Source organism: Rhinatrema bivittatum, chromosome 8, assembly GCF_901001135.1.
Source record: "Rhinatrema bivittatum chromosome 8, aRhiBiv1.1, whole genome shotgun sequence".
NCBI classification, from domain to species: domain Eukaryota; kingdom Metazoa; phylum Chordata; class Amphibia; order Gymnophiona; family Rhinatrematidae; genus Rhinatrema; species Rhinatrema bivittatum.
The window spans coordinates 195,586,148-195,600,177 of NC_042622.1; the positions used below are offsets into that span (position 1 = coordinate 195,586,148).

Consider the following 14,030-nt stretch of genomic DNA (forward strand, 5'->3'; position numbering starts at 1 on the left):
AGGGCATTTCCACATTTGGCTCCATCTGATGATGTTACCCATGTTTGAGGACTAACATCCTGCTGTCCTTGGGAACATCTATTATCCCAGGACAAGCAGGATGCTAGTCCTCACATATGGGTGACATCGGTAATGGAGCCCTATACGGAAAAACTTCTGTCAAAGTTTCATAAACTTTTGACTGGCAGCCAGAGTGCCCACTGAGCATGCCCAGCATGCCATGATATTCCCTGCCACAGGGGTCTCCCTTCAGTCTTCTTTTTTCCGCGGAGCTGTTAGCCTCGCGGTTAAATTGGAGTCCTGTGGTGATTTTCTCCACACTCAAAAAGTCTTAAAAAGTCTTTAAAAAATTGTAAGAAAAACTTCTGTCTGCAAGGGTTTCCCTTTTAAAAACCATCGCGGTAAGTTTTTTCTTCAATTTTCGTCAGTTCCGTACCGGTTTTTTCGCGCCAGAGTCCTCGACGGCTGTCCGACTAAAATGGCTTCGGGCTTCAAAAAATGCCCAAATTGTACTAGAACTATGTCCATAACGGACCCACACCAGGAGTGTGTGCTCTGCCTCGGCAGTAACCACGATGTCAAGTCCTGCCCACTGTGCGCCGAGATGACATCGAAGGGACGTCGACTCCGGATGGAGAAGATGGAGCAACTTTTTCAAATCCAGTTGCCCCCTTCAGCATCGACGTCCGCGCAATCGTCTCCGGCCGGGTTGATTCGCAAGGTCGTTCTCAAAAAACGAGTCCCAGGTGAGGCTGGAGATGCTTCCGTTCCCTCCCCCTCGCCATCTTCGAAGGCATCGACGTCGGGCAGTGAAATATCGAAGGAAAAGCATCGCCATCTTCTCCGAAGGCCGCACGGATCAACCATCGATCCGGTTCCTGCAACACCATCGATGGAATCGGCTACGTCCTCTAAGAAACCTCGGTTGGATGTGGCGTCTCCGAGGCCTTCAATTCCAGGGCGATCCCCATCGGCATCGGTGCAGGGAACCGTACCTCCCCAGGAACCAGTAGAGGTACCGGCATCACCATCACCGCCTCCCCCCATAGCTGCTCTGATTCTATCAGCTATACGGGCGGAACTTGACGGATACATCCGTCATGCGGTCCGAGACGCGCTCCTCGACACGATGCCGAGACCAGCGCCATCGACACCGGCGCTTCCATCGATGCCAGTTCCGGCACCGTCGGATCTGCTACCCATCTCGATACCTATGTCGCAGTCGATCCAGCCACCGATGCCATTGGTGCCGGTTTCGATTCCAGCATCGGTTCCTTCGATGAATCCACAGATGCCGAACCCAGATGTTTCCATATTCGGACCTCTGATGGATAAATTAAATACTTTAATCGATGCTCTTCCTACAAAACCTCAAGACATTGATAAAAATACCACGCCAGAACCCATGCCGGGCCTTCGGGGATTCCAAGACCTCTGCCTCCACAGTCTCCGATGTTTCCATCGATTCCAAAGTCTTTACCATCGATGCCTTCCAGGCCACAGCCTACAGGTCACCCCAGAGACACCTGGTCAGACACAGATACAGATGTCTCTACAGATGAGGAGATGCTTTCGGAACCTTCACCTCCAGAAGACCGTAGAAAATCTCCTCCAGAGGATTTGTCATTCTCCAACTTTGTGAAGGATATGGCGGACACTATCCCATTCCAGCTGCAATCGGAGATAGATTCCAGACAAAAGACACTTGAAGTTCTACAATTTGTAGATCCGCCAAAGAAAATCTTGGCTATGCCAGTGCATGAGGTACTCCAGGAACTCATGTACAGATTATGGGAACATCCTGGCTCCGTTTCATCGGTAAACAAAAGATCAGATGCAACATACCTGGTTCAACCAATCCCAGGTTTCCAAAAGGCTCAGCTACCTCACCAGTCAGTGGTAGTTGAGTCAGCGCAGAAGAAAGCAAAAAAAGTTAAAACACACTCTTCAACACCACCAGGGAAGGATAATAGATGCCTTGATAATCTAGGCCGAAAAGTATTTCAAGGATCTATGCTGGTTTCTAGAATTGCTGCTTACCAGCTTTTCATGAATCAGTACCAGCGTAACCTCTGGAAGCAGGTCCAAGATCTTACCCAGACACTCCCTGAGCAGTTTCAGGATGCTTTCGCTCAACTGGTGCATAAAGGCCTAGAAGCAGGCAAGCACGAGGTCAGGGCGACATATGATAGCTTTGAAACTGCATCTCGTCTTTCAGCTTCGGGTATCACAGCCTGCCGTTGGGCATGGCTTAAAGCTTCAGTCTTGAGACTAGAGGTGCAGGAGAGACTAGCCGACCTTCCTTGTCTCAGAGATAACCTTTTCGGAGACAAAGTGAAGGAAGCAGTTGCCGTTTTAAAAGAGCACACAGAAACTCTAAAGCAGCTCTCCTTAATTCCTCAGGAATCCCAACCTTCTTCCAGGAGGCTACCCAAAAGGGATACAAGACGCCCATATTACCGCCAGAGGCGTTACTATCCTCCTACGACCTGTGCACGTACATCTTGCCCAGCTCAACGTTCACAACCTCGACAACAAAGGCCATCTAGACCTTAACCACCGCCTCAGACTGCTTCAACGTCAGGGTTTTGAGATACTCTCAGAGAGCAGAAGCCTATCCTTCAATCCGCTCCCACACTTGCCGGTAGGGAGTCACATTGCTTTCTTTCATCACATCTGGACCTCCATTACCACAGACCATCACAGCACAAGGGTACCGCTTGGATTTTCTCACTGTACCAACCGAAACTCCACCCATCTTGTCTTGGACAGTAAACAATCAGTCCACACTCCTGAAAACAGAATTATCCACCCTTCTGAGAGCCAGGGCTATAGAACAAGTTCCCCGGCCTCAGCGGGGCAGAGGATTCTACTCCCGATATTTCCTCATTCCAAAGAAAACAGGAGGCCTACGTCCCATCCTAGACCTCAGAAATCTGAACAAATTTCTCAAAAAAGAGAAATTCAGGATGGTATCATTGGGCACCATGTTACCTCTTCTTCAAAAAGGGGATTGGCTCTGCTCTCTGGATCTTCAAGACGCATACGCTCACATTCCCATCTTTCCTCCTCATCGCAAATATCTGCGATTTCTGGTCAACGGCCAACATTTTCAATACCTGGTGCTTCCATTCGGCCTCGCCTCAGCACCACGGGTATTCACAAAGTGCCTAGCGGTGGCCCACCTACACAAGCAAGGAGTGCACGTGTTTCCTTATCTAGACGATTGGCTCATCAGGAGTCGAACGAAAGAAGGAGCTCTCAATTCACTCAAGCTCACAATCAACTTACTTCACTCCTTGGGTTTTCTCATCAATTACCAAAAATCCCATTTCACACCATCTCACCTACTACAATTTATCGGTGCAGATTTAAATACCATCATAGCAAAAGCTTTTCTTCCAAGAGACCGTGCACAGACACTCGTTTTCCTGGTACAATTCTCCGAACTCAATCCCAGGTCACAGCTCATCAGTGCCTCACCCTCCTCGGTCACATGGCCTCTACAGTTCACGTCACTCCTATGGCCAGACTGACCATGCGACTAATGCAATGGTCTCTCAAAACACAATGGATTCAAGCCATTCAACCACTGTCTTCTCACATTCAAATAACTCAGGAACTGCGTTCTTCCCTCCTCTGGTGGACCTCAATGAACAATTTGCTCAAAGGTCTACCTTTCCAGCAACCGACTTCGCAAGTCACACTAACTACAGATGCATCCACCTTGGGTTGGGGTGTGAATATAGGTCATCTGTAGACCCAAGGGACGTGGACAAAGCGCGAAGCCACATTTCAGATAAACTTCCTAGAGCTTCGAGCTATACTTTATGCGCTGCATGGGTTCACACAAGACTGTTCTCATACAAACAGACAACACAGTAGCCATGTGGTACATCAACAAGCAAGGGGGAACGGGCTCGTATCTCCTTTGCCAAGAAGCAGCACAGATCTGGGACTGGGCCCTAGCACATTCAATACTCTTACGGACCACATATCTAGCAGGCATTCACAACATAGTAGCCGATCGCCTCAGTCATCAGTTCCAACCACACGAGTGGTCCTTAGATCCAGCGATAGCAACCAGCTTAATTTTACAACCACTTATTCTTTCAACCCATATCTCTCAAGTGCTTATAGCTTCATGTAATCCCTCTACACGAAAGAACTACGCTTCCAAATGGAAAAGATTTACATTGTGTTGCAAGCAAAACAATACTGATCCTTTCACTTGCTCCACTTCTTCTCTACTAAATTATTTATACTATCTTTCAGAATCTGGTCTCCAGACTTCATCTGTAAGAGTACACTTAAGTGCAATCTCTTCTTACCACAACAAAATGGGAGATGCACCTATCTCTATTTTATGAGAGGTTTAATTCACCTTAAACCACCAATTCGACCCCCAGTCACACAATGGGACCTGAACGTGGTATTAACCAGACTCATGCGTTCTCCATTCGAACCCATAGATACCTGTGATCTTAAATTTCTCACATGGAAGACTATCTTCCTCATAGACATTACATCGGCTAGAAGGATTAGTGAGTTACAAGCACTTGTCACATACGAACCTTATACAAAGTTTCTGCATGATAGAGTGGTACTCCGTCCACACCCAAAATTCCTTCCCAAGGTAGTTTTTTTATTTTTATTTACGATTTTTATATACCGATGTTCATTTCAAAAAGAGATATCACATCGGTTTACAATAAGGTACAATAGGTAATAATAGTTACGGAATTCCACTTGAATCAATCCATTGTTTTACCCACATTCTTTCCAAGGCCTCATTCTCACCAAGGAGAAAGAGCTTTACATACTTTAGACTGTAAGCGTGCATTATCCTTCTACTTAAACCGCACTGCAGTCCACAGAAAATCCAATCAACTCTTTGTCTCTTATGATCCAAACAAACCAGGTAAAGCAGTGGGTAAACATACTCTGTCCAACTGGCTAGCAGATTGCATACAGTTTTGCTATGTAAAAGCAGGCCTTCCTCTCCAAGGGCGAGTAAAAGCACATTCAGTAAGAGCAATGTCAACCTCAGTAGCACATTTTCGTTCAGTGCCAATCATTGACATTTGTAAAGCAGCAACATGGAGTTCTCTTCACATCTTTGCAGCTCATTACTGTTTGGACAAAGAAGGACGACAAGATTCAGCCTATGGACAATCTGTCTTAAAGAACTTGTTTCCAGTTTAACCCCAACTCCTTCTACAACCAACTTACTATTATCTTCGGCTGACTCAGTTCAACAGCAATACTTCACTGTTGCCTCAACACAAAATGACTCAGCCTCTAGCTTGCTACTCACCCATATGTGAGGACTAGCATCCTGCTTGTCCTGGGATAAAGCAAAATTGCTACCTTGTAATAGGTGTTATCCCAGGACAGCAGGATGTAGTCCTCACGAAACCCACCCGCCACCCCGCGGAGTTGGGTCCGATACGTTTTATTATTTTATTTTTGGCTAACACTAATTGCTACAAAACAGACTGAAGGGAGACCCCTGTGGCAGGGAATATCATGGCATGCCGGGCATGCTCAGTGGGCACTCTGGCTGCCAGTCAAAAGTTTATGAAACTTTTGACAGAAGTTTTTCCGTATAGGGCTCCATTACCGATGTCACCCATATGTGAGGACTACATCCTGCTGTCCTGGGATAACACCTATTACAAGGTAAGCAATTTTGCTTTACATCTATTACAGGTAAACAACTCTGTTTTCTTCTACCCTATGGGTGGGTGTTTTGCCATTTTTTGTTTTCAGGTTGATGCTTGGGTTTATGGGAGTCACTGCCTTCCTGTCCATGTGGATCAGCAACACAGCCACCACCGCCATGATGGTCCCTATCGTACAGGCTGTCTTGAAGCAGCTCCATGCATCTGATCTAGAAGTGGAACGATCAGAACAGCGTACAGGTGAAGTGAATGCTGGCATTGAGATGGAGGAAAAGAATGCGTTGGCTCGGCCATCTGTACAGGGTAAGAAATTATGAAGCAGCTTCATGTAGAATTTATTTAACATAAGAAATCTGGAATTAACAATTTGGAGAGGTCCAGTTCGAAAGGGTGCTAGAGGAGGCAGGGCCAGCTCTCTTTTCTATGCCAGTTTTCTGACGGCATGGTGGCTCCCGCCTTAAGCAGCAAAGAAGTCAGGGAACTCAGTGGCTCCAATGGCTGCCATATGGGGGCACTGTGAGTTCCAATCAGTACAAGAACCACCTTAGTTGGGCTGCTTGACTCTGCTCTGCTGCTAGTATAGTGAGCATAGCGTAGTTACGGTGTGCTGTGCTCGCTGCAGCAGAAGCACAGCAGAGCCAGGAGCACGAGAGCAATTTTTACGCTGATCGGAACTCACATCACCCCTACGCAACAACTGATAGAACTACCCCGGGTCACAGTCAGATGGATGGACAGGATCTAGACACAAGTCATTCTTTTTTTTTTCCTTTTTTAAAAATAGAATGCCCAAGAAAGCATTTAGAGATCTTTTGGGACTGATTCAAGTGACTATGGGGCCAGTTGGCCACGTTTCAAGATTTTATTTAATGTGGACTTGGGCAGTTAATTGTCTTACTGAGGTTTCTTTGGCAAATAAATGCTGGTACTTGCCCATGTACCAGCCACATAAAATGTTTAAGAGCTGAGGCGAGAGACTTATGTAAGAGTTGTTTCAAGTTTTTTCGCTCCTTTGAACTGTTATCATTGAGTCTTGACAAGCATTCCTAAAACACAAGAAAAAGAGAGAACCATTGGTGATTTAGCAAAACCTTTCCCCCTTACATACTAAGTAGGAACACATGATGAAACAAAATAGCTGTGCGAATTGGAGGCACATGTAGTTCCCAGTGTGATCCGCCAGGCCATTTCTCTTCTGGTGCCAGCTCATCACACAGTGAAATCCGCAGCAGCCGCCAAGCAAAGTGGAACCAATACAGCCTGATAAGAGAACTGGCCTGGCTTGGTTCAGCATACTCCTGTTCAGCTTTATGCAAGTCCTCCATTGAACTGGTCTGGTTCCACTTTGGGCTGTGCATTGGGGATCTGTGAGTGTCTGAGCAGCGTGACTAACCATGTGGCAAGATAAACATTGGTCGTCAACATTCTCAACTTCTGAAAGAGGCTAAAGTGCACAAAAACCAAAAGTAAAAAATGGCTTTCACAATAACATTTCATATTTGCCATACATATCAGAGCAGAGCAGGCCACTGTTATGAATGAGCGGTGTTTGGGTGGATCCTTGGGTACTGTGGCAGATGACCACGCCCATGGGGAGGAGCCCCGTGAGGAGCCACGGTACTAGGCTAGACTCAGAACGCACAAATACATTTAGATCTTTATTATACAGCTTTGAAGAATGCCACCAGAGGTGGCAGTAGTGAAGCGGTCTGGTAGTTGCAGTCTCAGGGACCTTGGCAGAGGGAGCCCTTCTCACCTCGTTGGTATTGGGAAGTTCCGAAACAGGTTTCCCAGCAAGGAAGTACTGTGGGTGAGATAGACTGAGAGTTAGAGTACTCACTAGCAGGCCGATACAGTACAGTTGCTTAACCCGCATTTGGATGCGCGGTTTCGACAAACTTGCTTTACCCCTTATTCAGTAAGGGGTAATAGCACGCCAAACACGTGCGTCCAAACCCCCCCCCCCCCCCCGAAACTAATAGCGCCCACAACATGCAAATGCATGTTGATGGCCCTATTAGTTATGCCCATGCGATTCAGAAAGTAAAATGTGCAGCCAAGCCGCACATTTTACTTTCAGAAAGGTAGGCGTTAATTTCTCTCGGCACCGGGAAAGTGTACAGAAAAGCAGTAAAAACTGCTTTTCTGTACACCCTCCGGCTTAATATCATGGCGATATTAAGTCGGCGGTCCCAAAATTTACAAATAGTTAAAAATTAAAAAAAAAATTTTTTTAAATGGGCTCACGTGTTGAAAACCGGATACTCAAATTTACCGGCGTCCGGTTTCCGAACCCATGGCTGTCAGCGAGTTTGAGAACCAACGCCGGCAAAATTGAGCGTCTGCTGTCAAACTCACTGACAGCCGCCGCTCCTGTCCAAAAAGAGGCGCTAGGGACGCGCTAGTGTCCCTAGCGTCTCTTTTTACCGCGGGCCCTAATTTAAATAAATTAATTTACTGAATCGCCCACTCTCCCGTGATTTTTACTGTATCGGCCCGTAGGTGTTTGCTGTAGATAGGCAATTCCACCAGGTTGTAGAAGAAAGTGCAGGCACTGAGGTAGGGAGAGCAGGCCCTCGAGGAGCGAGTACCTGTTCCCTGTAAGGCACTTGAAATAAAGCAGAGGGCCCCCGAGGAGCGGGTACCCAAGTTAGCAATACCCCGAAGGGCAGAGAGAGAGCTTCCAGCGGCAGCACGGAAGCGGCAGAGTAGCGTAGACAGGAACAGAATGTATCCTAATCGAGTCCTTGCTAACTGAACGAGCTAGCGAAATAGAAGATGTTATATACCCAGAAGGCGTGATGTCAGTAAGGGGGAAAGCCCCCGAGGTTCGCACCAAGGGTTGCATAAAGACGTGGGTGGCACGTGCGTGCGCACCCTAATAGGTACCTGGGAGGAGCATGGCGGGAGGCAGCACCATAGCCGTTCCGGGGATGCCGGAGAGGTCAACTTGAGACGTGGTGGTAGCCATCTTTCCTAGGTAAGTGGGAGGAGCCGTGAATAAGGTGAGGCAAATGGGGCGAAGCCGTCTAGCACCGACGGATGCAACAGTCACCTGGGCCCTGTCGCTAACCCTACCCAACTTTTCTATTGCTCACTTCAGCGATGTCATGAACAGCTGATCAGTTGATGCTGGCACTGCAAAGCTCTGTGTGTTTGAGCTATGTGAGGGCTTGTGTTCTGCGCTGATCTCACCAGACTAAACTCAGCGGACTTGCTTGGCCCACCCCAACCAAAAAGGCTTTCTGCTGATCCTTATATTTGCTATATTTATCATTATCTTAATGACTGTTAAACATATCTAACTGGATCTTGGACTCTTGAAATGTATATGCTTCTGGTACTTTCCTGAATGTCTATGCAGGCGATTGTGATATCACAATTTGTTGTTATGGAAATAATTGGGATGAAACAAGTGCATCCATCGATACTTCTTTACCATGTCCTAGGTGCCTTTTTGAGCCCTTCGTACCCTAAGAACATAAGAAATTGCCATACTGGGTCAGACCAAGGGTCCATCAAGCCCAGCATCCTGTTTCCAACAGTGGCCAATCCAGGCCATAAGAACCTGGCAATTACCCAAATTTTAATAAATCCCATGCTACTAATGCCCTGTTCATTCTTGAAAGATTTGTTTTGTTTTTTTTTATTTCTGCTATGTAAGCCAAGTTAAATTTATTTGAACATACTGACTGGTCTGCTCAGAATTAATGACCGAGACCTCTTGTCTGTGGAAACTTGAAGGTTTGACTCTGCAGTAGGAGGTTTTGCATTCAAAATTGCAAAAACTTCATGGCAATTTAAATTATACTCATATATCATCATTTAAATGGTGCAAAATGATTGCACGTGAATGGAAAATGTGTTTTTCTTAGTTTTACAAATTAGATTTTGAAAATCATATAATTATAACTTCTGAATTGTCTTGAGAAGTGATAACTGACCTCATTGAATCACTTTTAAATATCTGCTATTTAAGTACAAACTCATGCAGTGTCACACCATTTTAATTATAACTTGCCTTTTGAGTTTCCTTGAATGGAAAGGCAAGAAACCAAGCATGAGTAATAAATGAATAACTGTGTTGACCTGTCCATGTACCTTCAAGGTTAAATGTTAATACTTTGTGTTGCCGACACATCTTAAACCATGCTTAATTATAAACCACATCATCCCATCATTTGCTCCCATTTCATATATTTAAGGCACCATTGTTTTCAGATCCTAATTATTTCTTGAAGACTAAAGTTGTTTTTGCATATCTGATCCGCCTGCTTCCTATGTTTAAATCGATATTAAGCTTGCCTGAGGCATTCTGTAAGAATATTGAGTTTGTTTCTTCTGAAGAAATATTGCCTTTTTGAACAAATTTGGAGTTATCTCTCTTTTCTCATTTATTATAGTAAAAATAAACAAAAGGGTAGATTCTGTAGCAGCAAGGACATTTTGGTAGCAAAAAATCTGGACACCATGCTGATCAGTAGCGATATATATTGGTTCAAAAAATATTGAATTGCAATTTTGTTGAGATAATTGATATGGTCCTTGGTATAAGCATTTAAATGAGGATAAGAACATAAGAAATTGCCATACTGGGTAAGAAAAGGGTCCATCAAGCCTAGCATCCTGTTTCCATCAGTGACCAATACAGGCTACAAGTACCTGGCAAATACCCAAATACTAAGTCGATCTCATGCTACTAATGCCAGTAATAGCAGTGGCTATTCCCTAAGTCAGCTTGATTAGCAGTTAATGGACTTCTCCTCCATGAACTTATCCAAACCTTTTTTAAACCCAGCTACACTATCTGCACTAGCCACATCCCCTGGCAACAAATTCCAGAGTTTAATTGTGCGTTGAGTGAAAAAGAATTTTCTCCTATTAGTTTTAAATGTGCTACTTGCTAACTTCATGGAGTGCCCCCTAGTCCTTGTATTATCCAAAAGAGTAGATAACTGATTCATATTTACCCGTTCGTGACCTCTCATGATTTTAAAGACCTCTATCATATCCCCCGTCAGCTGTCTCTTCTCCAAGCTAAACAGCCCTAACCTCTTTAGCCTTTCCTCATAGGGGTGCTGTTCCATCCTCTTTATCATTTTGGTCGCACTTCTTCTCTGTACCTTCTCCATTGCAACTATTTCTCCCAGGACAAGTAGGATGGTAGTCCTCACATATGGGTGACAATATTGGATGGAGCCCTATCATGGAACACTTTTGTCAAAGTTTCTAGAACTTTGACTGGCACACTGAGCATGCCCAACATGCCACTAACCCTGCATCCAGCAGGGGTCCCCCTTCAGTCTCTTTTTTTTCCGCGCAGCAGTTGCCTTGCAGTTCTTAGGAGCTCTGTGAAAATCTCTCACTATTTTTTTCCTCATGGAACCTTTTTCTCAAAATTTTCAAAAATTTTACCCCGTCCCCTCCGCTAATGCTGGTAAGTTTACTTTGTTCCTTGCAGTCGGTTCCCGGCAGTGCTTCTATTGGTGCCCGACGACCACCGACAGTATGCCACCCCTTTTTCGAAATGGCGACTGGTTTTCGGAAGTGCCCCGAGTGTCCGCGGACCATGTCCATTACGGACCTCATGGTGTCTGCGTCTTATGCTTGAGGCCTTCCCACGATGTCCAATGGTGCACTAGTTTTGCCCAAATGACCCCAAAAGGCCACCGGGCCCGCCTAGAGAAGACAGAGCACCTATTCATTTCTAAGCGCTCATCTCCATTGACTCCAGCCAAGAGCACACCGAGTCGGAGGTTTTTATCGTCATCGACTCCTTCTCCATCGACATCTCAACAGCATCGAGACACCGGTGACCGCCTGTCACCGGCATCGCCCCGGTCAAAGGCCTCGACATCCTCAGCGCCAGAGAAGGACTGGCCCAAGCATCGTGAGAAGCATAGTCATCGACGCGAAGCTTCATCCGGTACTGGCATCGACAGACCATCAGCACCGACATCGGCTGAGCCGCCGTCCAAAATGTCCCGTGGAGAGGAGCCCCATCCTCCTCTGCACCGAGGCGTTCCCCACCTGCAATGGTGCCGGGAGCCGAGACTCCACAATTTCCTGTGGACCCTCCAGCAACGCCTATTCAGCCTCCATCCCTGGCAGCTGAGTTACCAACACTAGCCTTCTGGGAGGAATTAGACTGGATGGTCCAAGAGGCAGTCCTTCAGGTGCTTCAAGGATTCCAGTCACCACTGGCGCCGACTCGCATGCCGATGCCTGAACCGGTGCCTATCATGCTGGCTCCACTCTTCAAAAGATTGAACACCCTGATTGGTGCACTTCCATCAGTTCCCGCTCCTTTTGGACTACTGGCACCGCCAAAAATTGATCCCTCCAACAGCATCGATCCCAATTCCATTATCTTCGGACAGTGAAGATCCAGATCATGCCTCTTCTACATCCCAAGAACCACCGATGCCGGAGCCAATTTCTGGGCCATCGGGTGTACTTCCGCCCCGACGGCCATCGAAAACACAGATGCCATTGGTGCCACCACCTTCAGCGGTGCCGCCTCCTCCTATCTCGGTGCTTCCATCTTTTCCATCAATGCCACCTCCTGATCCAGCTGGATTTGGGCTTCTGCCTCCATCTGAAGGTCCGCAGGATGGAGGAGATCCACTATACAACCCTTGGGGTGATGATTCCTCTGACTCTCAAGTCTCCGAGGACCTTCTGTCAGAGCCTTCACCCCCAGAAGAACAGCGCCGCTCTCCTCCGGAGGACTTCTCATTTGCTAACTTTATAAAAGAGATGTCTGAAACCATCCCTTTTAAATTACAAATGGAGGAGGATGCCAGGCAATAAATGCTGGAGATGCTTCAATTCCTAGATGCCCCCAAGGAGATGCTACAGTCCTTGGGGTTTCTCATAAACTATCCCAAATCACATCTGACTCCATCACGCACCCTCTCGTTTATCGGAGCAGATCTAAACACCATTCAAGCCAGAGCGTTCCTCCCAAAGGTCCGAGCACGCACACTGTCAACCTTAGCCAAAATAGTACAGACTCGCTGCACTACTACAGCTCGTCACCTGCTAAACTTGCTAGGACACATGGCTTCTACAGTTCACGTTACCCCAATGGCTCAACTAGCCATGAGAGTAACAGAATGGACTTTAAAGTCCCAGTGGTCCCAATCACACCAACATTTGTCCCACATTGTCCATGTCACCAGCCAGCTTCGACTCTCACTAGCTTGGTGGATATAGGAGTCCAATCTTCAGATAGAACTACCTTTTAAACCTCCATGTCCTCAAATTACATTAACCACAGAAGCCTCCAACCTAGGTTGAGGAGCCCATGTCAATGACCTACAAACCCAGGGAACCTGGACCACAGCAGAAGCAAACCACCAGATACATTTTCTGGAGCTCCGGGCGATATGGTATGCCCTATTCGCATTTCAGGATTACCTATCCAACAAGGTAATCCTAATTCAAACACACAACCAGGTAGCGATGTGGTATCTCAACAAGCAAGGGGCACAGGCTCTTACTTGCTCTGCTAGGAGGTGACGCAGATCTGAGCCTGGGCTCTCTCCCATTCCATGCTGCTGAGAGCAACCTACATGGCAGGCATAGACAATGTGATGGCAGACCGTCTCAGCCAGACATTTCATCCCCACGAATGGGCCCTATATTCCACTTTCTAACGATGTGTCCCAGGTCCTCGTAGCTTCATGGAAGCCTTCTACTAGAAAATCTTATCGTTTAAAGTGGAAAAGATTCTCCTTGTGGTGCATGGAAAAAAGAAATAGATCCCTTTTCCTGCCCCACAACAAGGTTCCTGGACTACCTCTGGCACCTCTCAGAGTCTGGCCTACAAACTTCCTCCATCCGAGTACATATAAGTGCCATAGCCGCTTACCATAAAGGTGTAGGAGCTGCACCAATTTCGGTGCAACCCCTTGTAGGGCGCTTTATGAGAGGCTTACTCCAGCTGAAGCCTTCACTGTGTCCCCCAATTGCGGCATGGGACCTCAGTATTGTGCTAGCACGGCTCATGTGACCTCCGTTCAAGCCCCTACTCTCCTACGAGCTCATCTCACTTGGAAAGTGATCTTTCTAGTTGCTCTAAAATCGGCTTGCAGAGTCAGTGAGCTAAAGGCACTGGTAACATACTCACCTTAGCCAAATTTCTCCATGATCGTGTGGTACTCCGCACTCACCCTAAATTTTTGCCAAAGGTATTTCTGATTTCCACTTAAATAGTCCATAATACTTCCTACCATTTTTCTGAAACCTCACTCACACCCAGGTGAGTGGGCACTGCATTCCTTGGACTGTAAACGTGCGCTCGCCTTTTATTTGGACCTCACTACACCCCATAGGAAGTCC

General features: G+C 46.6%; 1 protein-coding gene across 1 annotated transcript in view; it reads left to right on the plus strand.

Annotated features, from left to right (window-relative positions):
- The window catches only part of LOC115097000 (solute carrier family 13 member 5-like), a 162,122-nt gene that overhangs the window by 48,284 nt on the left and 99,808 nt on the right, over positions 1-14,030 (plus strand). The window contains exon 5 of the mRNA XM_029612376.1: positions 5,773-5,987. Within this exon, the coding sequence (XP_029468236.1) occupies positions 5,773-5,987 (215 nt within the window). The remainder of the gene's footprint in view (positions 1-5,772; positions 5,988-14,030) is intronic.